At 39.7% G+C, this 25,528-nt stretch overlaps 1 protein-coding gene across 7 annotated transcripts in view; it reads left to right on the plus strand.

The window, feature by feature from the left end:
* The window catches only part of FAT1 (FAT atypical cadherin 1), a 191,980-nt gene that overhangs the window by 61,473 nt on the left and 104,979 nt on the right, over positions 1 to 25,528 (plus strand). For all 7 annotated transcript variants that reach the window (XR_002099211.1, XR_002099212.1, XR_002099213.1 and 4 more), the window contains exon 3: positions 5,493 to 5,807. Coding sequence is in view for 4 of the 7 variants with exons in the window: in XM_019525941.1 (XP_019381486.1) it covers positions 5,493 to 5,807 (315 nt within the window). In the remaining 3 variants the exon portion in view is untranslated. The remainder of the gene's footprint in view (positions 1 to 5,492; positions 5,808 to 25,528) is intronic.

Raw genomic sequence — 25,528 nt, forward strand, 5'->3', positions numbered from 1 at the left:
CCCAATCCCTATGCAAAGGCTGAGACTTTGTTGTCCCCATTTTGCAGTGTCCAAGTGAACGTTGTTTTGAATATGGATAAATGTGTAATAATAATAATAATACATTTAAGAAATAATTTTCTTTCTGTCTGGTCTATTTCTGGCAATGTACCAATTACTGTTTCCCTATTGCCATTCTAAAGTTCACCTAGATGGAAAGGTTTTTATTTCTGCATTTGGTTGCACACTTGACGCATTTATTTTTAACATTGAGTTCAAACACCAAATGCAGGTATTTTGTTTCTTCAAGTGTTTCATAAAATGAACTTTTTTGACACTTAGTGTGATTTGGACTTTTAAACAGAAGCATATATTGAAGAAATGTTTGTTCAGCAATTTGAGATCTGTTTCAAAACAAGAGAAATGAAAAAATGATTCATTTCAGTTTTACTTGTTGCTTGGGTAGCTGAGGTTTCCTGATACTTATTGCTAATGCATTTTCACAGTGCAGGTGACCCTAAAGCAAGTCAAAATTGGAGAAATTCTAAATGCCAAGGCTGTCCTGTTGGGTGGACATTTGTGCTACATAGCATGTTCAGTGGTTAAGTAATCTGGCAGGCTTTATATTGTAAAAATGTACAGTAACAGAAGTAATGGGTTTGTTATAGTGCAGAATTTATAGAAATCATGTTATGGACCCAGATCTAGTTTGAACTGAAATTTTAATAAAACACTTACAAACATTTACTGTGCTATATTCTTAGACACTGTTGTTTTCATCTTTTTATATCCTGAACTGACTACTTCTGGTTTTCACTGGTAGCATTTTTTTTCTCTCATTTGATTTGAGATTTTTCAAGTACTGGAATGATATGTTCCCAAGAAGCAAAACAGCCACATTCTTTATCTAGCTAGGTTTTAGCAGCTAAGGGAACTGGTGAACTTTGTAATAGGCAGGTGTGTGCGTAGCAGGAGCGGAGTTAGTTTATGCTTCCAGGACCTTTGAAAACAACCAGGGCTATCTGAAAATTAACCTGCCACTTCTGATATAGTCAGTGTTGAGAATGTGGGACAGGTACAATAATGGCTGCCCAGCCCACAAAGTAAGTGTGTCTACTGCATTCTGCACAAGCTGTAAGCAACAGAAAGCCCTGCTAGGAGGGAATTAATGTAATCTAGCCTTGTGGTCAGTAGGGCATGTAGTTTTTGCAAAGTTTCTACAGGATGAAGAGGAGCACAGCCTGTACAGATTGTAAAACTGAAATGCTTGCATGCTACATTCAATTCACAGGTTTCTATGGAAAGGCTGTGGTCAAAAGTGAGGTCACGATTCTTAACTTCTAAGAAGTATACTTCCAAGCAGGTCTCTTGAATAAGTAGAAAGATGCACAAAAAGGGTAATAGGAGTGAGAAATACAGATCCCAGAAATGTAGGGGAAACTGATGCACTTTAAAAGAGCATTTTTTTAAATAGGAGAATTAAAAATTATGCTAGACTTTGTGATTTTGAGCAAAATGAACACAAGAACTAATTAAGTACATGTACTGCATTGTTTTGAAGGAGTGGACAATATAAAATGCTAATGTACTTAAAATTATTACCACAGCTTTGTAATATTTTACTGTTTACTGGTATTAGTAGATTCTTCTGCAAATGTTGTGGTTCTGCAGGTAGTACTTCTAAATCTCCAAACCATTTGTACAGGATGTAAATTTCTGTTTTAAAATACAATACTTTTATTTGTCCTTCCTTTTGTTCCAGCTCTTTTTATGCTTTACAAACTAATTTTCCTACTGACATCTGGTGGTGGGTCTGAAATGCTGAATATGATGCTGGAAATGCTATACATGCCTGTTTTGAAGTTTGCTTGAGATTTGTTGTAATAAAAGCTACTTTTTTGAAAAATGTAGGGTGTTCATCATCAGACTCTTAAGCAGTTCCTTATAAAGGCAAAGAAATGATTAATAATTAGTGGAATTCTTACATGTTTACTCCTGTGCATGCCATATTCTTTGTTCCTGTTGACATCATGTTTGTGTATAAATATACATATATAGATACAAAAATGTTTAAAACAAAGGCTAAAATACTTTATTTTGATGATGTAAGACAATGGTACACAATCTTTCGGCCCCACATGTCAGATGAAGGGTGTGGGCTGGTCCACAGGGTAAATACCCCATGCTCCAGGATTGTGCCCCATGCCACCTCCCCTTGCTGGGATTGAGTCCTAGGGGCCCTGTACTGCCTCCGATTGGGTATTCAGGGCATCGTCAGGCCCAATCCTAGCACATGGGCCTGGAGAATGGCATAGGGCCCTGGAGCCCAGTCCCAGCATGCAAAACCAGTCTGGTGTGTTAGGGCCAGGTGACATGACATCAGCAGCCACATCTATCCTGAAGGCCAGCAGTTGAGCATCCCGATATAAGATGCTTCTCTTTACCTATGAAAAAACCATTTATTTTAATTATATTTAAAGAACCTCTAACTCAAAGGAAATAACAGAAATGCTACTTTTTACAGGTGTCAGACTGTAGAAGCACATTCAGAAATGTGTGGTTTATGTAGATTTAATTTTACTGACAGCATGCATGAGTAGAGCAGATGGGCACAGGAAAGGAAAAAGTACAAGCATTCTGGCATCATAAGTATGTCCACAGTCTCAAGGCCAGCTGGCATATCACTGTTTTGGCTTATTGGAGGTCCAGTCATGATTAGGCCTTTATACATTACTGTATCATAAATTATAATAGTATTGATTAATACCTGTCAGGCAGTGCCTCTTTCTGGCCTCTCTTATCACATTACAGCTGCTATTTTCCTTGTACTTTGTGTACCTATTAAGGTAATTTTATGTCAGATTTAGCTAGAAAATGCCAGTGAGAAGATAGCTTATATTGTGTAAGAGAGATTAGCACAAGAGATAAAAATGGTGACCGGCTTTTATCTTTACTTGGCTCCTTGAAAACTTGATACTGTCCCACTTGTCAAATAAATTACATCAGATGTCAAAAAACTTCTTGTCATGGGACACCTATAAATTATGATTGTACCTTGTGGACTAAGGTACTTGTGCTTGTAAAATAAATCTATATTTCTTTTCCTCACACAGGATGCATCTACTTTTGCAGTTAGCATGTAGCAATAAACTCCAGCATGAACAGTGTCAGAGTTTATTGCTCCCAGGCACAGTGTTTATATGTGCACTCGGAACCTCAGCCCATTGAGCCAGGGTGCTGCAGCCCTGGACCGGCAGGAGATCTGGGGGATTAGCCTGCCAGCCCAGGGCTGCTTGTCTTGGCTCAGCGTCCTGCAAAGGGAATGGCTAGGGGATGATGGTGCTACAGTGCAGACCTAACCAGCAGGCAGCTCCACCCTTATGCCTCAGACAGCCCCAGTCACCGTTTACATGTGCATTGCAGCGCACTAAATGACTCTGCCATAGGGTAGTACTTATCCTGAACTATACTATCCAGCAGCAAAGTTAATTAGTTTACTGTACCATTCAGTGCATGTGTAGACAATGACACTTTACTGCAGAGCTAATTGGTCAACTCTGCAGTAAAGCGCACATGTGGATGTACCCACAGTGTTGAATTTTTAGGTCCTTACTCATATTTTACTGAAGCTTTATTCAGACAAACTCTTGTAGACTTGAGAAAGGAATTCCACTGAGTCTGTGCATTCTATAGCTATTCCTTTCTTTAAAAGTACTGGGTTTTAGTTCTTTTTATACATGCACAATAAGGGTAAAAGGAGTGCTTTCATTTGCCAAATTATTGGAGCCTAAAATGAAAAGAAATACATATGCCTCAACTTTGTTTCCAAAATTCTCAAATCCAAGTATTTATTCTTGGTAATACATGTGCATTTATAAAATTCACATGGGCATCCCTGTATGAGTGCATCTTGCCACTACTTTAAATGGCTTCTTATTAATCTGCATGGTGATAAATAGCTCCAAAGGTTGGCACCAGATAACTTCGGCTCTGATCCAAGATGGGTAATGTTGAGCATTTAAGTGCCTTTGGTGGTGGAAACTTAAACCTTTATGAATTCTCAAGGATCTAAGCACTTGAATGGGGCTTTTCAGGATCATTCAGTAGGATGTAGGTATCTAAATGTTGCCCAAATAGCACTTTAGATTGGAACATGGGCTGCTTTTTGGATCCAGCACTTTGATTAGGACTGTCCAACTTCCAAGTGGTTGGGGGATGCTGACCCATGAGCTACACCCGTGGGGGCTGCATACCTCGGGGGCTTCATACTCTGGGGGACACACTAGGGTAAGCCATGGTCCTCAAGACTGCTCATTTTTTGAACTCCTACCATCACCCACTGCACCAGGTGCACTCCTTCTTCCCACTGCACCATGAAATCATGAGCTCATCCTCAATTCTGCACGCTATGCACTACGAGAGCCCAGGCCAGGGCCAGGGCCAGGAAGTAGTAAATGAAGAAGGGAAAGGAGCCTGAAGACTCCAGCCATTGTTTTGGGGGGAGTGGCAGCCAAGGAGGAGACCAGGGGCTGTAGGTTCATCCCTCATGGGGCATATGTTTCTCATGCACTGCCATTTAAACAGCCGTGCCTTGCATGATTTCAATGTTACATTCACAGTATTAGTAGTGAATAAAGAGAGTCAGTCAAGTATCAAAGGACTGTAGAAAATTCATATTTAGTAGTCTAATATTATAAAAGCCTTAGTTTGTCTGTCTGTCTGTCTGTCTGTCCGTAACGCTGTATTTGCACTTTGATTGGTTGTCTGAAAAACCAATCAGAGTGCTCCAACAGTATTCCAGACAGGCGGCAGTGGCACAGCGGAGCACTGCCATTATGGCAGGGGATGGCCCTCCTCCCTGGAGGTAGTGGGAGGGAGTGTGGGTGGGGTAGGGAGTGGGCCTGGCCCTGAAGCAGTGGGGGGGTAGGGAGGGGGCAGATGCGCGCCTCTGTCCCTGCCCCCCCACCTCCCCTGTCATTCTTGATGGGCAATTTGCTAGTCTGTTAGAAAAACTTTTAGTGGTGTAAAATGATATGGTAATTCTCAATTACCTTATCATTTAACCATTCAAACTGTTTCAGGCTGGACATAAGGAAGAACTTCTTTACAGTCCAAGCCCCCAAGAACTGGAACAGACTGCAAGGTGCAAGCACCTACTCTGGATTTTCTGAGTCAATTGGAAATTTATCTTGCTGGGATCCTGTGACCCCAGCTGACTTCTTGCCCCTGGGGCAGGGAGCTGGACTCAATGATCTTCCGAGGTCCCTTCCAGCCCTAATATCTATGAAAATCAAGGCATTACCTTATCAAAAGGAAATTACATTAAATATGTTGAAACAATACAGTGTAAAATGTAAAACCTTCTATTTGTTTAAAAAAAACCCTAAATCTTCTCAGTTTTGTCTTTACAAATATGAAAGGCTGTAGAATCATGGTTTCATTTGTTTAACTTTTCTGTTATTTGATGTGCTTCTTAAGCATTTAATATTGTTCTTCTCCTCCATTTTGAACAGGTATAATAGAGACTGCTGATTGGCTGGACCGCGAGACAACTTCACACTATTGGCTAACTGTTTATGCAACAGACCAAGGCATTGTGCCTCTGTCATCTTTCATTGAAATCTACATAGAAGTTGGGGATGTTAACGATAATGCTCCTCAGACAACCGAACCTGTTTATTACCCCGAAGTCATGGAAAATTCACCTAAGGATGTATCTGTCATTCAGATTGAAGCATATGATCCAGATTCCAGCTCTAATGAAAAGTTAACTTACAAGATTACTAGCGGAAACCCCCAAGGATTCTTTTCAATAAATCCCAAAACTGGTAGGTATTAAACATATAATGTTATGTGAACAATGTATCTATGAATTTTATTCTCCTGCATAAATGGACAATATTAATGTTTTTTAAACTATGGGAAGGCTATTTTATTGTAGCATTACATTGACACTTTTGCCACAGTTGCAGAGAAAACAAGGTACTTTGATCTTAAATTTATTAAGCACAATTTATTTCAGTATGACAATAATATAATTTGCATGTAGTCTGTGCTGTGCCTGTTTTTTCTACTTCAGGTTTCTGTTTGTAGACAAACAGAGTAGGATTGCTTGTGAATTGCTTGCTCAGAGGTATAGTTTTATTCAAATCTATCTGAACTATTTGATGACTGATTATTCCCCAGGATAAGAGGATCGTTATCTGGCACAGAATTTGTGAATGATAAGCTGCTGAATGGGATATTTTGAGTGGGAAAACAATAGAGTTCTAGTTCAGGATTATTCCTAAAACACAGAAGTATTGATGTTTCTAACAAAAAACCTCAGATTAAAAAGACAGTGACCTTTTTATATTATGAACTAGAAATCCTGAATTGTTTGTAGGGATAGAAAGACAGGAAGAAAGACATAGATACTGTAATTGTTTTTTACTGAAGCTGTACAATGGATTTAAAACAGCAAAAAGGTCACTTACCATTATTTGCTTGTGGACGAATGTGGAAACTGCTCTTCTCCATATGTAGTATGGGATTAGCACCTTAGAGACTTAATCAGACAGAGGTGAACTTTCATAGACAACAGTTTACTTCATCAGATGCTTTACTTGTTAACCTTTATTCCAGGAAGTAGTACCAATTCTGACCCATGACTGTGGCTGTCCTTTTAATTGTATATTGTTGCTCTGCATTGTGGAGGGATATACAAGTGCTATATAGGGCTGTGCAAAATGGCAGTGTTTCGTTTACATTTCAGATTTACCGTTTTGAAGGGACAGTGTTTCGTTTAGCTCTTTGAAGCACCATTCTGTTCGCTGAAACTGTTTCACTGTTTTGACGCGTTTTGGTGTTTTGCCTATAGACTATAATGAGGAATCACAAAAATGCCTATAACGTTGTCATTTCTTGCCTGACTTTGATGAAAATAGCAGGGATGGTAGCCCCTTCTGAGGCCATGAAGCCTGTCAAGTTTCAAGAAGATAGGTGCAGGGGTTTCTGGGAAACAGCACCTCAAACTGTTCAGAGCAAAACTCATGACATGCAAGTATAGCCAGCTACACATATGGATATCAGAGCAGTCCTTCCTGACTCTTTCCCTTCTCTCTCCTTAGTTTGTATTTCCCTGCAAGCCCGGCTTTGAAACTCGAAACTCTTCGAAATTTTCGAAATATTATGAGTGCCCTCATTTCATTTCAAATCTGTTTTGAAGCCTTGTGTTTCATTTCAGTTTTGGTGTTTTGTGCTCGAAATACCTTTGCAATGAAACATCTGTCAAAATTTTTCACAGCCCTAGTGCTACATTGAAGTCCCATAAAGGACTGAGGATGTAGACGACCAGAAATGTCTTCTCAGGACCCAGAGTGGTACAAGTGCACCTTGACTTCTTTCATTCCTTCCTTGGCCTCTTCAGTGAAGCTAATTTTGTTAATGTGGAACAGTGACTTCACTCTCCAACCTTACAAAGAGGAGGGGAATTAATTCTTGTCCTGTGTTACTTTCCACCCCTTTCCCTTCAGTCAGGGAGTCACTGAAGGCTTAAAGGACCAGAGTGTAAGCAAAAACTGTATTACTCAGGAAGCTTTAATATGCACATGAAGTGTTGGTTTCAGAGTTAATAGCTGTCCTACCTTTTTATCCTTAGTTGCAGATATAGAGGATATCTGGCAGTAAAACCAGCAAGAGGCATAAATCAAACAAATGCATTGTATTACTGAACATTTGATCATTTCTCAATTCTACGTTGCCCCTTTTCCTTGTCACTCACTTTTCCCCCTCTCCATCCATGTGTTCTTTCCATCACAAACATATGTGATCCCTTCACTTGTTTTTTTTATATATTATTTTCTTTTGTCTTTTATCTTTTGTCTCCTTTCCTCCCTTCTCTGTTTCCTGTTTGTCTCTATTCTTGTTTGGTACTGCTTTACTTCTCTTTTGTCACAATGCATCTGCCTCTTTTTGCTCCCTTTTCTGTTTCATCTGTGCACTCCCTTTTCTTCTTATTTGGCATGGGTATAACCAGAGGGGAGAATAAGGGGTGTCTTTAAGTCTTCAGGGACCATTTGTGTCATAGTGGGTATTAGTATGCAAGACTCATACTTCTAGTTCCACTCACTACTAAATGACACTGCCTTTAATATATGGTAGGGTTTATTAGCTGTAGGGTGAAGCAGTTCAGCTACAGGTGTCTTGTAGAGAGAAAGCTTTGGCAGCCAGATCATGATGTAATAATAGGTATTGAACTTGAAAGTACTAAGGATTTGTGTATAGGGGACTCTGGCCTGCTTTTATTGTAGCAGCTACACCACAGAAATAGGTAATGTGATATGGAGCATTTGAATGCACAGGAAAAAGCAACTCAAAACTTTAAGCTACTTAGAATTGAAAATGTAAATGCATTTACTCATTCTGCGAAAAGTTCAGAAGAGTCTTTCAGAGTCTATAAATGTACATGTACATGTCTTAACAACAATAAAATGTTGATTAAGTCTTAACTGGCACTAGGAGTCTTAACTGGGGATAAGAAAGAGTCAATCCATTGTTTGGAATTGTTGTTGTTATTACTGCTTTATAGTCAAAAGTGTCAAGTATATAGGAGAGGGGAAGACAAGGGAGAGGAAGGATGTGATTTTGCCTTGAAGCTTTCTTCATTACTAGGCTATAGTAGACTTGGTGCTGAGTATCACCAGTGAGGGTTGAGTGGTCTGGTCTTTTATATTTTAAATCCCCACATCGGTGAGGAGGACTTCATAAGTATCCAAAATGGCTCTACTGGGATGTGTTTGGTTTAAAACTACCAATCTGTACCGGATACAGACTCTTTAAATAAGGTGGACCAAAAATTGCAACTTCAAAACCATTACCTTCCAAGTGTCCTTTCTGCCTATTGCAAATCAAATACAATTATTCTGATTAGCCTTTATTTAGGGCTAAAGCTTTTTCAAGTATGTATAGAATGTTGAGCATGTTTTAAAAAATCACTTGAAAGAGATGCTAATTATTGTTATAGCTATCACATAGAGTACAAAATGCAGTTTACACCACTATGCAATAGTGGTCACATGCATTTTAATAAAAAAAGGGTTGAATTATGCCTGAGTAAAATCCTTATTTATGAGTGAGATGATAACCTGTCCTACCAACCTGCACCCAATTGCTTAAAGCAGATCTGGAATTAAAATATTTCAGGACTCGCTGCAAAACTAAAACCTGATGCTGTTTTAAACAGTGGATAATTGGCAGTCTAGTGATTTAGTACCTTTTCAAAGAAATACCACAAAATAACAATAGAATCATAGAGAAGTAGGACTCAAAGGTACCTTAGGAAGTCCAAGCCCCTGCTCAAGGCAGAATCATCTGGGTTTAAAACATTCCAGACGAGCATTTGTCTAACGTGTTCTTAAGATTCCAAGAGATTCCATAACCTCTCTGAGTTGCCTGGTCCAATGCGTAACTACTTTTATAGTGAGAAAATTCTTTCTAATACCCAAATTGAATTTCTCTTGTTCCAGTGTAAGTGTATTTTAAATACTTAAATGTGCAAATGTATTTTAACGTTTGAGTCCAGTGCAAGGGACCTTGTAGAGTGCAGGAAGATGGCCCCATTTGCCCTTTTCTGTTTTATAGTGTCATGGATGCTTGTAGAGCCTGTGGTAATAAAAATAATAAATAAGAGCAATCTAGATGAGAGCTATCCAGCTCACAGCTGGTGGGCCACATGCAGCCCAAAAAGGGTTAACCAGCCCCCAAGCTGTCACCCTGCCGCTCACATGTAGGATATGGTGTGGGAGAAGGGGGCTGCATATGTTGTGCAGCAGAGAGTGGGAGTTCACCTGCAGAGCAACAGTCTGGGGGTCTGTGATACCTGCAAGGTGCAGCCCTTGGCTATTTAGAAGTTGGAGAGCCCTGCTCTAGATTGAAAACTACTCTGTGTTCTTTGCTAATAGCTAGTCTGTATGAAGAAATTTGCGAGGCCACAGCTGGAGTACTGTGTCCAGTTCTGGGCACCGCACTTCAAGAAGGATGTGGATAAGCTTGAGAGGGTACAAAGAAGGGCCACTCATATATGATTAAGGGCATGGAGGTTAGGCCGTATAGGGAGTGACTTCAGGAACTGAGCCTGTTGAGTCTGAGTAAAGAAGGCTGATAGGTGACTTGATAGACCCCTACATCAGGGGTGAGCATCAAGACCTAGGGGAGCAACTCTTCAGGAAGGCACCTCAAGGGAGGACAAGGACCAGTGGGCATAAGCTAAGAGAGGGTAAATTCAGGTTGGACATTAGAAAAAACTTTTTCTCTGTAAGGGTCACCAGAATCTGGAACACACTCCCAGCAGAGGTGGTGCAATCACCTTCCTTAGAGGTGTTCAAGATGAGGCTGGACAAGCACCTTTGAGTTCATCTGAGCCCAATAACTTCCTGCCCATGGCAGGGAACCAGACTTGATGATCTTACAGGTCTCTTCCGGTTTTATGATTCTATTAAATGTGACTTCTAAAATAATTCTGCTAACATGTTTTAGTGTTATACATAGAAATGCTGTAAATAAGAAAGCTTAGCACATTTCTACATCACATGCCAATTTTTTTTATCACCTTTACTTGAAGTATGTATCTGGTCTTTGATAAAAATTCATGATTTTTTTTTTTTTTAACCTTGGAATTCACTTGTAACAAAGAAGACTGCTGCATGGGCAAGCCAGCAAGAACAAGAATGGCAATCATAAGTTTTATTAGCAACAAAAAATGTGAGAGATTAATTGTACAACATTCAGGGTCAATGAATATAGACAATAGGGCAACATGCATAGTAACTAATCTGTGGTTTTGATCTGTGAATCTGTCAATATGAAAGGGCGCCCTGTTCTGTTTCTTTGCAGAAATGGATTTGGGCTATGTGTGGCCTAGATTAATCAGAATTGTGGGGTTCTAAGCCATTTTACAGTTTTTGGAAAGGAGGAATTTCAAGAGGTAGCATTTCATAGACACAGACTGGAGGCTTCATTAGAACAATACATTTATTTGAGATTCAGAGAAATGCATAAAAATAAAAAGAAGCAATGCTAGTTTTAGAAAATCATACAGCTAATTCTCTATAGGCAAAAACCCTATCTAATGACACATGGCTAAATAAAAGTTCCACACAGGTGAATCGATGGTCCTGACTCCCTGTTCCATCCTTGGCTTGTCACTCAGTCTGTCTGTAAAACGACTGTAATATCTGTCTATAATGTAGATGTGCACTCTAGACTATAATGAGTCGCTTCTTTTTAAAGTGCTACAGATTTTATCTAAGGGTTATTGTGAATGGCTACATTTGTAATTTTATTAAATTTTAGCTTATATTTGAGTAGGAATGTTTGAAATATGGGAGTTAGAAGCAAACAGCATTAGTTATATTTATAAACTAGGTATAGAAAATGTACAGTGAGTCCTATACTGAAATACTTAACTATACTGAAATATACCAAAAATTCTAGCGTATGTGTTATGTGCATATATGTTTTATCCATTTACAAGTAATTCTGTGCAACAACTAATGTTATGCTTTGGATGGATCATCCAAAATGTTGTTCACTAGTGCTAATTTAGGATAGCAGTTATCTGATTAATTTTACCAGGAAGTATGAATTAAACTCCTGATTTATGTCCTAAAAGTGAAAGATAATCAATTGAACGCTATAAGTGTTTCCACCCCCTTTCAGTGTTCTCTTGTGTACTTCCATATATCCTTTTTGGTGAGAATTCTAAAGAGAATATAAAGACCAGACATTACTTTTAAAATAAGCACAGTTCCTTCAACTGAAATCCTGCAGTTGCAGGATACTATTTTTCTATTATTGCTTCCTGTAATTTGTAATTTTGTTCTATTCCTGTTCTTTCTTGTGAGATTGCAAACTCCATGTGAAATTGGAAGAAAGGCATTGAGCTTTAACTGACTAAGTAATAACGGCTCAGCAAGTTGCATGTAAGCCACTTGAATTCAAGTGGTGAAGAGTGTTGTTAATTACTTTAGGACTAGAGCCATTAAGTTGCAGTCCACAAACAAAAGGGATTGACTGAGTCCCTGCAGGGCTGCCTCTGAATCTACCCTACATATGGATATGTTAGTTCTGCAATGTTATGGTAGGAAAGAGAGTCCCTGTTAAATATTTCAGGCTGTTATAAGTAAAAGTGAGATCTGAAAGGATGTTGTGTTAAGATGTCTGAAAAAACAGCCTGTGCTATCTGCCCTTATTGGCAGGCTTTTGCTTGGGAGGGTTGGGACAACAGTGGCAGTTAATGTTAGGATCGTTTCCCATAATATTGAGCATGGGGTTGGAATCCTTTTCAGCTGTTAGGGACAGGGAAAGGCTCCTTACATTCTGCTCTTCAATAGTGTGACCCTCTATTAATCCCAGAAATTGTCCTTTATACTTTTAAATAAAATTCATTTTTGCCATATCAGTATGCCTATTCTTCCTCTTTCCCTGGGACTCCTGCCTCATTCATTGCAACAAATGGATAGTGTTTGAGGAAGGAATCGGGTTTATTTAGCGAATGAAACCATTTAGATGCCTATAGATGTGCTCTGACATGTTTTAATTGGATTTCATTAATTGGGTCTGCTGGAGCGTTTTCATTAGAACTCGGCAACATGCCCCATTGTCATATGCATTAAGTGTCCCACGTTTCAGAATGGCTGTAGGGGTGCTTTAACTAAAACTTATTGTATAAGCATTAGTTAAAGTGCCTCTGTGGCCATTTTGAAACATGGGATGCTTAATACACAAGACGGTGAGACATTTTAATTAGAACAGGTCTCTGGGAACTGCTCTTTTTTAATTCCCCCCGGCCCCCCAGAACCCAGTTGCCCATAGAAGTCATGCCTCAGTTGAAGATGCTGGGAGGCATATAGTGAATGAGGCAGGATATTAGAGGAAGAGAAAAATTTGTCTTCAGGTTTGGAAGATTGAATGCCCCTTTAGAGAACTGGATTCTATCCTTGCCTGTCCACAGAATTTGTGTGTATTGTTTAGAAAGTCAGTTAACCCAAGGTTTTCAGAGGTTGTCACTAATTATGCATATCTTCTTTTCTGGGTGCCCAGCATGAAACACCTGGGGGCCTGGCTTTCAGAAGAGTTGAGTGCTCACAACTTCAAGTGAGGTTGATTAGAGTTGTGCTTTTAATATGTAACACCAAATGAAAAAGCTTAGTGGTTTGGAAAAACAAATCAGACCTGGTTTTTGAAGCTGGACCCTGAAAATTAGTGGATGCATTTGACAGCCTTAATCTCTTTGTACTTCATTTCTTCACCTGTAAAATGGGCATCACAGTGTTACCTGATTTCCTCTGGGTGTTATGATTATAAATATAAATGTTTGATATTTATGAAATAGTTGTTGTGATGAGAGTGCCATAGAAATATCACTGTGGACATGAATTATGTACTGAACACAAAATCATTAAAAGGATGTACATTTAAATGTGGCCAGAGGCTACTGACTGAATGTGAAGAACCAAATAAATCTTGAATGGCTGGCTATTAATTTAGTGAACAACATCCATTTTGTGCATGGAACTGTTTATCCTTATGCATATGCACATGTGACCTAAGATAAGGATCTGTAGGCAACCTTCATCCTGGAGTGTCCACTTATTTGTGAGTTCTTGACTTTGCAATCTTAACATTCTTGTATCCATATTTCTTGAGTGGAAGACTGTTTGTTTGTTTTGCATTCTTAATTCTTCTTCTGCCTATAGTGTGGCAGGTTTGTTATTTCAAGTTGTTATTTCAAGTTTATACCATGCCTCAGAATGTTCAAAAACTTAAACTAACAAAGCTGTCCGTTTAAATACTTGAATGTTAAAGAGATGAATAAAGACATTTTATAAGGTATTTTAATGTAAAACTACAGGATATGATGTTAATAAATAAAAAGCTTAGTGTGTCAGACAGTGGGAGTACAATTTTGGTAACACTTAATGTATTGTTCCTACTGTCAGATTACTAGCCTCTGCTAATAATCCTTGGAGCATTGTGAAATCATAAAATGCTAATAGCTGGTGTATATAATGGCTGATCATCTACCTCACATGCTCATATCAGTTTACAACTGTTACTAAGCTTCAAAGCAGTGCCAGTTTTTTACAGCTGATCTGGAGACTAAATAAAGAGCAATAGGAAATGGGTGCAGCTGCAAACAACTTCCAATAGTTTCCGATAGCACGGGAGAACTGTTTAGGGAGGAAATGAAGGACCAGTGGCTATACAATGGTATAGACTTCATTTTAACAAAGGAAATCTCTATTGTTTAACTACTTGTGGTTTTTCATCCCTGATGCCCCATACTTTAAATCAGCTGAAAAATTTGGATATGCATTTAGCTGCAAATTCTTCAGATTGTGACATGCTTCTTTCCCCTGTTCATTCCTGACAAAAATGTGTAATGTATGTAGTAAATTGCTAGGATCTGTTGTTACTTACTGACATATCTTAGGAGGAAGGAATAAATGAGGCTATGCAATCATGCTGACTTTGAGCCAAATATTTTAAGGAAACTAATAGGAACAGAATTTTGTCCTTAAATAGCTGCAAAATTACCATTATAGAAGTTGTAACTGCACGTACCAACTGGAGTTGAAATATATCTCTGAGTTTAGAGAAAAAAACATAATTTGGCATAAGAATAGAAAAATTCATAAAAATACTCTCAAGGGTTTGAAAGTCTGTGATGAGACCTATTTCCACAATTATTTTAAAAATTCATAAATTATTTTAAATTGGGCATCACTACCGTTCTCCAGTGACAGGCTGGAGCAGCCCAGTTCAGGCTGAAGGAAGGACTAGCCCTAAGATCTGGCTGCTGCTGCTGTGGCTTCTGCCCCTGCACCTTTCTGCCATCTAGCTGCAGCACCGCCTGGTGCGGTACGGCCAGCCAAAGCTGCTTACTGCCAAATGCCACTGAAGCCCCCCACCCCTGAGGCCAGATGCAAGAGTTCCATGGGGGAATGTAGTTTGACCCCTGGTTTAAATTGATATTTCTTCTTGCTAGCATAGGATTGCAAAGAATAGCAGGAGGAAGGGAAAGAAGATCATCCCTCTGCCCATATCTTTTCTAGAAAAATTATAAGAATATAGTCAGTATAAGCTACATGGCAGACTGTCTGCGTAGCAAGTCTGTGGCATATGGGAAAGCAGGACATCCTTTCCAACCTATTATGCAGAAACAGATATGGTTGGGGACATATGGGAATATGAGACTTTGTTCTACATACTTGCATTGATCTCAACCAAGATATGTGGAAATAGTAATCGTAGCATATGGGAGAGAGAGAAATATCTTACTGGTATGAGCCACTAGCATATTGCTTTGACCTTGGAGGGAATTGCAGGTTCTCAATGAATAATTCCGTCCCATAATGCTCTTGGTGTATTGCATCTTAAGTGCTGTTCTTGATTTTTATAAGGAAAACAGCCATTTATAGTTAGTATTACAAAATTTGTTCCTACACAGAAAAGGTTACCAGTCAGAATTTGAGTCTAGTGCCAGTTCTAGTTTTTATTTCTATAAATAAAAAATGTAAGACAAACCCAGCAAGAAGGAATGTTTAAGACTATAGTGCTGCTGGAGACTTCTCAGTTAAATCACAGCTCTGTCCCAGAACCAACTTTGTCATTTCATTGCTTAATTATTTGTTCCTAAAGCTAAAACCATCCGTTTGGTGCTCCTTTACCTTATAATTTTTCTGTCTTAATCATGAGTGTTATACATAGGAGTATACAGCTGGTGCAGTTAAAATGAACATTGCCTTTATATCCATATGTAAGATACAATGGGTTGTCACCACTATGTGCCCTTCAACATATAGAGAAACTTTTATATACAAATAAAAAGGTAAAAGAAACCTTTTTAACGTTTGCATTAAAAATATGATGCCTTTTTATTGTCTTATTTTATTTAAGCCAACATAACTGTGGTAGTTGACTTTTACTAAGAATGAGTAACAAGCCTGAAGGAGCCATTGGCTAGGCTCTCCCCCAGCTGCATTCAATGAGTTTATTGCTGGAGGATAACTTGGGTCTTTCTTTTCTCCTTAATGTGACTTGGGTTTATGTTCTATATGTTTATGGATATAGCAAAAGTGTCCAATATTTGAGCATGAACAGGGCAACATGTGTTCTAGGGCTTTTACTGTTAGAAATACTCAGAAGAAAATTTCAGCATCAGGAATAGGCCGAAGTTCCATTACTAAAATGGAGGAACAGGAGTTAATTACAGTTGGTTTTGGAACATCAAAAGAATTTCAAGTTCATTGTAGGGTGATAGACATATTATTGTTGTTCCTTTTTGATTGAACTATCTTGTCTTAAGACAAGTTAGTGATGGAACCTTTAGCTGGGAAACTTTCAGGTTTGTGTGTGAGAATTTTCTGAGATTTTCAGACATGCACACACATCACACAATGACAACTTCTGATTTATAGAGAACTAGTGTCCTGAAAGAGTCTGTGAAGTTGTGAGAAGTATCTGTGTGTTCTGGACATTATTTTGAACTTCTGCTTCTTCCATCATAAACCAATCCTAACATCAAAGGCTAAAAAGATAGCTGGGAAGAATCCTATCTTGGAGTTTTGCTATTCTTTCTTTTATTTGATAGCTAACTTAACTCTTCTTTCATTTGAAAAGATTCAGAGATATTGTGAGGGGTAATTCCAAGAAGATTACAGCATCACTTCTGGATGTCCAGAAAACAAAAATATTTCAAAATACTGTTTTGCACCTCTCATTTTCCAAGAGGTTGGAATGGCTCTCAGATGAAAATACGGCAGCCTTTCTAAAAGAGAAAGTTAAGCAATTCAGTTAATTTTCATGCAGTCTAGTTAATATTGTATTCTTCTTTCATTATTCTTGAGGGAAATAGCTTTCACTTACTGTTGTGATTGTGAGAAATATGTGATGTCCAGGCAAGATCTCTTGCATGTCTGTGATTTTGATGTGTATATTTTGAATTTTTTTGTGAACTTTATTTTTCTCTCAATAGTAGAGAGAGAGCTATGTATTATGGTGTTTTCTGTGAAGGGAATCAAGTCTCAAATTACTGCCATCTTAAACTACAGGAGACCATATTTTGACATACAGGAGACCAGTCTGTTGAAACTGACAAAGGAAAATGGGCTTTTCCAGCTGATACGTTTTTACTGGAAGCACTTAATGTAAATTTTAATATGTAAAAGAAAACAATGAATTGATTAAAATAAGTAAAGTAGCAGGCTGATTATAAACATTTATCTAATCATGGAGGTCTTAATATCAAGTTTCCATGTTCTGCAATCTAAGATTAAGTTTATTTAAAGAAAATGGAAATGAACGACATTCTGTTATTTAAGTGAAATGCAGTCATACTGGCATAGCTTCTCATTTTTTCATTTATAGTGGGTAGTATTGCTTTAAAAATTATTAAACATCTCGGATTAAGCTGGCCTAACTTGCTATTTCATCCTCATTAAAATTAATACTTTTTCAGTGTAAGGTATTTATTTGCCCTCTGTTTTCATTTTAAGGGATATTGTGGTAACATTGAATGTGATTCGCTACTGTAATAGGACTACATCTGCATTTATTGTTAACTATGTTATAGACTTTATTTTGCCTTCAGTTTGGCCGGTACAACTTATACTAATAGGTAACAAAGCTTTTGATGTAAGACTTTAATACAATTTCCCTTTGTATTTACATTTGGATTCTGATCATACTTTCTTTTGTGTGTACGTCCATTCTTATTCCACTGACTTGAGTAGAGTTACTGTGGATTTCACTGAGTTAACAGAGACCAAAAATCTACTCTTTAAGGTTCATTTTTCAAGGACAGAGTTACAACACTGTAATAGGACAGAGCACATAAGTGCTGTTTGACTGCCTTGATGTCCTGTCAGGTAACTTTGAAAGTGTTATTTTCCCATGGGGCAGTTCTTTAGTGTAAATAACAAAATACTGAGACGTTTACATTTTAAACCATGCATTTTATATTGTTTTGGTTAAAGTTCACCACTATACTGTACCTGAAGGCTTTCATTACACACAGTTGATTAATAAATTTCTGATGGTATATTCTAACAATTGGATTGGGATAGCTAGAAGCAGAATTTGGCCTTATCTGTTTCTCACAGAGTTAGCAGGGACTTTGTATGATGGTTTTCTAATTGGCAAAAGGCTGACTTTCTAATCCCAATGCACATTTTTCTTTTTTTTTATGTGCATGTATGCTTTTGGAAGTTCTGTGGGTTCTAGGCCCAGTGGACAAGATTTTTGTTTTACCTTGTTATTTTTCAATAGTTTTCAAATAGTCTTGACATTTTTCTTGTGCTGTAATTGGAGATCCACAGTGAATATTCTAGGAGTATTTGCCTATTTAGATAAAAGTGGTTGATTTTATATAAAATGAAATTCCTGACCACAGAAGTAACCAGTATGGACAGTTTGCTCCCTCTGTTTCAAAATTCCCAGAATATTTCTGTCTGAAATGAAACTACCAAATAATAAAGGTAAAATGGGGCAGGCTTAAAGTTCTTAAGCTGTTTGCACAGCAAGATGCAGCCTCCATAACTGCTGAGTCAACAGCAATTTAATGTTGTTGATGGTTTACTTGCATTGATGATCTTTATCAACTCAGTCAGTGCAAGGTAAAAAAATCAAATATTCAACTGTATTTAGCTATGTTACACGTCAGAGCCAGTGTTTTGCAGCTACTCAGAGGCTTAAAGTGAACAGAAAAGTTCAGAGTTATATATGTGCTTTTTAAATTTTATCTTAGGAATTCATCACAATCTTCCTTGTTCCATACTTGCTCAAAAATGTTATGGGAAATTAATCGTGAAGTGTAAAAAAATGTTTGCAGGAGTTGAACTGACCCTTAAAACCATTCCTTTACTTTTAAATGTTTCTTCATTGCTGAACATGATTTTTGTTATACATTAACAGCCAAAATGCTAATTTGAGTAGTATACACTTGTATTACCAAAAATAATTTTGTTGTTAATATTTTATAGAGAAAAAAATATATACACAGCATAAGAGCTTTTAGTCTATAGCAGTTAAAAAGGCTGAGCATTTGTACTTCTTTGTCTACTAATCACACTGAAGTTAATTTCAGAAAGAAAACTTTTGATCTCTACTTATTCCTGTAGTTCACTTTAAAATATTCCAGTATGTTAACAGTTTTCTGTAGTCTTAGTATTACTTCTGAGGATACAACCAAGCACTTTCCCCATAATGATCTGATCACTAAACACAATTTTTTAAAACTTCCTAATACAAAACATTTAGATTCAAATCGTTTATTCAGTTGACTATCTTCCAGTGTTTGTATAAAGCATTTTTTTGTTTCTAACCCATACATTAATAATCTCTGGCTGGCTGCAGGTCTTGTCTTTACTCCCTGCATGAAATAATTAAAAAGAATAATGCCTATTCTGATCAGCAAATTCCAGGTCATTGTTTTTGGACACTGTTGAAATAGTGTGAGGAAGTAAGTCTAAGAGGCACATGCATGGAAATTTGTTTATGGTAGGAGGACTAAGTTCCATGGCTATTGATTAACACTGTGAATGGTGCTCTGAAATATTACATAGTAGATTAAGTACTGACCCTTGATCCAATATGTAGAGTCCTGTGATCTTTCCTGGCAACACACACAATGTACATAAACAATGTTATTGTATTTTATTGAGTGTCTAATGTCCTGGCACAAGTTGATTACTGAAGGCCAGACTGTTACCTTTACTGCTTAAAATTCTGTCTTCAGTAGGACTGAGATATCAGTCATTCTTTATTACCTTACTAAGTTATCACAAGATCCATGGAACTGTTCAAAGAACAAGGTTTAACTACAGTAAGAGCTTCAGAAAGTAACAGACACTAATTCAGCCAAACAGTTAAGCAAGTATTAAGTCCCCTTGAAGCAAGTTGAACTGTGCATACTTCAAAATATGTGCATATTTAAATGCTCTTTTGAAAGAGATGGACCTATTTAATGCACATATTTAAATTGCATTGCTAGTATCTGTGTGACTGTAGGTACATGCAAAGAAGAGTGTGATAGTTAACCCTGTTAAGGGAGTATGTTTGTCACTGTGAATCCCAAAACTATTCAGTTTCCCTCCAGTGTAATGGTTGATTAGACTGATTTTTTTTCTCTTGACTCAGCAGCCTGCATTCATCAAGAATGTGCTATAACAACATACTAACCAGTTTAAAATAATCTGTGCATGACTGCCAAGTGGTGAATGATTTTAAAAGAAATACATATATTTTCTCTTTTGAAAAGCAAAATCCTGGTATTAATTCCAACTGTTTGAAAATTGGTGGTAGTTAATCCTGTTGCTTTTCATTAACCTGCTAACCACCTTTGGTTTTGAAAGCGTAGTTTAAAAAAATCCCTTGGGTTTGGTCACAGCATATTTGAATAAGATAAGAAAAAACCTTACCCATTTAATATTTTTAATGTAATATATTATATTAATATAACGTTTAATATTCTCCCCCTCCCCCCCAGTAGTCTGTTAACAAGAAGGTGGGGGCAGGGGGAACAGGGCTAAATCGGGGTAACAATTGTACTTAATGGAGTTGTGGTAGTAGGAGCAGAGGTCCTATTTTTGTACATGGAATAAGTGAAACCATTGCTTTGAGCACTGTATTCAGTTTGTCTACTTTTTTTTTTAAAATGATGTTGAAAAATGGGAGACATTTCAGAAAAATGCTGCAAGGGAAAGATTTAGGAAGCTTAATCTGTTTAGTTTGTCAAAGTAAGAAGTGACTGTTGTCTTTAAGTACTTGCATGGCAAGGAACCACCTAATACTATAGAGCTGTTACCCTTTCTAGACCAAACAAATTGCAACAGCTAGAAATAGAAGCCAATTTGAATGGGAAATATGGAGCACACTTTTAAGTGAGGGTAATTTAACTTTAGGTACCACTTATCTGGGGATAGAATAGATTTTATCACTGGGAAGCTCTTACATCAAACCTGAATTGGATTTCTAAAATAAATTAATGTAGTTCAATCAGAATAGTCCTGTGAAGGCAGACTAGGTTACTACAATGGTCCTTTCTATACCTTCAGAACTTTGTGTTACAAAAACAAAAAAATTAATTTGTTTCACAAAAATGGCCAGAGGAGTTCAAATGCCTTCTTTCCCCTTTACTCACTACAGTGTTAGAGCAGTTTGAGAGAAACCATATTGATGATTGTGGTAGCCCAATTTTTGCCAAGGAGACCATGATTCTCTGACCTCTCTGAGATGGCACAGACCCCACCAGTCTACTTCTACATTTTTCTGAAGTGCACAGAGTTCCTTCAGTGGATCTTAACATGGCTGTTAATTTCAGGTCCTTCATGTGAAACACTCGTTGAATTGTTCTGTTACCATGTGACCATAACATTTGTTAGCAATCTCATTGGTTCACAGGGTTTCAAAGTTGGGAGCTCTTTTTTCCTGGATCTCAATACTGCTAAAGAGCTTTCTCAGATGTGGAGCTATACTTTCACTGCTGCTGTAAGGTGTAGTCTTACTCTGAGGCTGCCGAGAGCAGCCACCTTTCAGGCATCAAAGGATGCAGACAGATGCAACACTTGAAATGTTTCCAAGTGAAAGGTACTTGGAAATATTTCATAAAGGAAATGCTTCAGTTGAGAGACGTACATAGTACCAATTGAACTATTTCAGTCTCCCTTAGGACTTCCCAGGGCAAGGTTGGAGGTTTGGCTACAGCATCCCTTAGGACTCTCCATGAGGTGAGAGAAGAGGTTGTAGCCATCAGCAGCTCCACACTCTCTACTCCCACCCTTTCCTCCACTTGCAGAGACAGGAGGCAGAGGGGAGGGCAGAGTGGAGAGACAGGGAAGAGAGGTTAGGGAGGGTAGTGCTTGGGCCCCACAGCCCTGTTGCTGAGATTGACACTCCAGCCCCTAACCTCCTGAACCTCTCCTATTCCCTGCTTAGCTAAGTAGAGAGATGGAGGGGACTAGGGTAAGAGCGCCCAGTGGCAATGACTGGGGTCCTGGGAGTCAGTAGGGGTCTGGTTGGGGAGGTAAAATTGGCTCTAGTTTTGGCAGGGAGAGGGTTTATGTGGGGACATTAGGGATCCCAGTGGGGACCCAGAAGTACCTTGGGACCTGGAGTGGAACTGGAGGCTGAAGGTACTATCTTGGGGTACATGTGAAGCCTTTGGAAAGAGGAACATTTCAAAAGGGAAGCAGCTGGTATATTCTGATAGTTATGTAGAAATTAGGGCAGAGTGGCACCTTATAGACCAGGAGCAGACAAAATGTGGTCCGGGGGCAGGATCTGGCTCACCAGGCATTTCTATCCAGCCTGTGGCTTCCACCAGCTAATTGTACCCTGCCTAGCCCTTCCACCCATGTATACCACCCCCTCTCTGTAACATACCCTATTGTGCCCCACTCTCAACCTCATGGGTTGAAGGGTCGAGCTACTAGCCAGCATGCAGCTTCCAGGCAGGGCTGCTGCTGCTGCCGCTGCCACTGCTGCAGCCATCGAGGGACCAGCTCTATTTCCCTGGCATCCCGCTTGCTCTGGGCACCAGATACGGAAGCGGTGGGAGCTCCAGCTGGGCAGGAGTACAGAGCATGGGGATGGGGCTGGCAGCAGTGCAGAGCCCATGTCCAGGGGGCGGCAGCAGCATTGAGCTCAGGTGGGCACGGTATGGGTGTGAGGGAGTATTTTGGGGGAGGGAGGAGTGTTCCCTCTAAGCTGTGTGGTGTGTGTGGCCACACAGGTGTGCCTGGCAGTGTGGCATGAGTGTGCCAGCGCAGCTGTGCATGCTGCACAGCTTAGAGGGAATGCTGGTGTGGGGACCCTCCTGCACTCCCCTATGGTGTGCAGCCCCCACAGGTAGCAGCAGGTGGAGGCACTCGTGCCAAGCGCAGGCACGGCCTCCTAGCAGCATGCGGCTCTGGCCAGAACTGCATTCTGTTGTAAGGAGCCTGGGCCCCTGCTTCCCCATAAAGTCCCAGGACCTGTGTGGCAAGGGGCAGGGCGTGTGTAGCGGGGATCCCTGGAGATAGAGGCAGCTTACTGGGCTGTGCTTCTTGCTCCTCCTGCTGCTGCTGCCACCTGCAGGGCCTGTGCACCATGGGGGAATGTCGGGAGTTCCCCACACCCCCCACACTTCCTCACACTCCTCATCCTCCCTGACACTCCACAGATGCTGCACACTGACACCCTGCCCCCACAACCCCCCCATCATACCTTATTGCCCCCCACAGACGTAGCCACACGCCCACTGTACACATCCCCCCACAAGTTCCTCCACACAATATACAAGACTAAGGCTTGATTTTTGAGTTTTTGTGCAGTCCCCTGTATATATACTATACATATCATAACAAAAATATATTTTGTAATAAAATTAAAAGATGTTATAGTAGGTATTTGACTTTTTGTGTATGCTCTAGTTTTTGTCTGGTTCTAAGATGGCAACCCCACTCTTCCCCCAAAAGGAGTATTTCTAGAGGGCAAGGGGAGGGATTTCTGGTAGCAAAGGTCAGGGGGTTAGGGGCGGGACTTCCAGTCACAAGATGGCAACTATCAAGGGGCAGGGCTACCCATGCAGCTCTTTACAACTCATCAAGACTCGTTAAGTTGTCTTCCAGTCAAAGTAATTGCCCACCCCTGTTATAGACCAACTCATTGAAAAAGGCACCAGCTTTCCTAAGTGACAGCTATGAGTGGACCTGGAGAGAACAGGGGTACTAAACAGAAAGGAATAAAGTCACATAAATATGAAGGAAGGGGACCTGCTGAGAGAGGCAAGGTGGGTTGAAGGGACACAAGGGGGAGAAAAAGTAGTTAATCCACTGAAGGACAAGGGGGTTATATAAGCTAGCTGTGGAATAAGAAACCATAATCTCTGCTGAAGCCACACTTCACATTAATTTGTGGATGATTTCTTGTTCTGAAATCTTGCATTCAAGGAGTTTTTAAAAATTGTTTAAAAACAACTGCTCCAAGGTCATTGTTTAAAATATTCATTCAGTGTGCATTCATTCTTTCATGCAGGAACTGCTTCATGTATCCAATACAGATAGATGGCAGAGGAGCACTATAAGCAGGATAATAGCATATATGACATCGGTAGAGGAGCAGGTGAATGAACGCTGGATATTACTTTGGCCGTGTTTGGTCCAAGGACTATGTGGTGTATGTTGATGAGGGGTATAGCTGGCATCTGGGTCTTTGCCAAGACTTGGTGGCTTGTGAAGAATAGGAATTAGTTTCCTGCTGGACAGATTTTTTTTTTAGGTTGGGTAGGCTACCTTTAAACTAGAACAGGCTTGTCGCCCAAGGCTACCTTGAAATAGTCGTCATTTTGCAGGAAGAGTTGGAGGTTGTTAGTGATATGTCAGAGGTATTCAAGCAAGGGGCTTTAGGTGACAACAAGAGGTATTCTGTTGCTCTTGTCATGGAGATGGTATTGTAGCAGGTCAGAGTGGAGTCTAAGTCTGTCTCTGTTGATTTGAGTGGCTATGGCTTTGGGACTGTATTGTAAGTGTAGGAACCCCTGGACCAGATCCTTCAGGTGTACATTCTGGTTGGTGTGATCAGAGCAGACTTGGTTCTAATCTATCTGGACAGTCTGTCTGTAGAAGATTGATACAGCAGTGTGTGTAGGATGCTTATCCCATTACCTGGACTAGATTTAATAACCTTTATGTCCCTCAGTGGCTTTGTTTTTCTCTTTTGATGTCTTCAACCCACTTTCAACTCCCGTAGCAGTGCCACCTCCCTTTCCTTCCCCTTTCCCTATTCTTTGTATTTAAAGAATTTACTCCTATTTAGTACTGCTGATCTCTGCAAGTCCATTCATCTAACTGCCTCCAGCTATGAAAGCTATGCCTTTCTGAGTGACTTGGTTTTTGAGACTATAACTAAAACATGTTGCATTCGTCCTTGGGATTCTGTAGACATATACTTCCACCATCCCATTTCAAGTACCTGTGAAATATGCCAGATAAAATGTGGTAATGCTTTTCCCCTGGGACATGGTCCTGCTGGTCTGTTAGGATTATTGTGGTTCATTCCAGGGATAAGCTGGTCAGGCTGGATGCTTAGAGACATGGTGGCGGGGCAATTTTACTTTTAGGTCTGTGTACCCCTGCACCAAGCACAGCCCATGGCCAGGAACGCACAAGCTATACAGGCTCTGGGGAGCTGGTAAAGTCATGCATACACATCTGTCAGCACCCAGGCTGTGTCCTCTTGCTGGCCACCTACTGGCAGAAGAGCTGCTGCAGAGGGTCTTAGAAGGGTGTTAATGGCTATGTCATTTTTGTTTTGAGTCGGGTCAAAACCTGGAATAATCAAGACCCTCTCAAAGAAGAAGTCTGTATTCAGCCTCAGGTGCCACTGTCGTGCCTTCTGTGGGGTGGGCTGCAGCTGCGGGCTGGGACTGTGTTGGGCTCTTACTGGCACATTGGGGGGGGTGGGGTTGGGTTGGGCTGTGCTTGGGGCAGGTGACACCACTGGGAGGGGGTTATGGCGAATTGGGGGGGGG

The sequence above is a fragment of the Gavialis gangeticus genome, unplaced genomic scaffold, assembly GCF_001723915.1.
Source record: "Gavialis gangeticus isolate Ggan-Ray unplaced genomic scaffold, GavGan_comp1, whole genome shotgun sequence".
Classification (NCBI taxonomy): domain Eukaryota; kingdom Metazoa; phylum Chordata; order Crocodylia; family Gavialidae; genus Gavialis; species Gavialis gangeticus.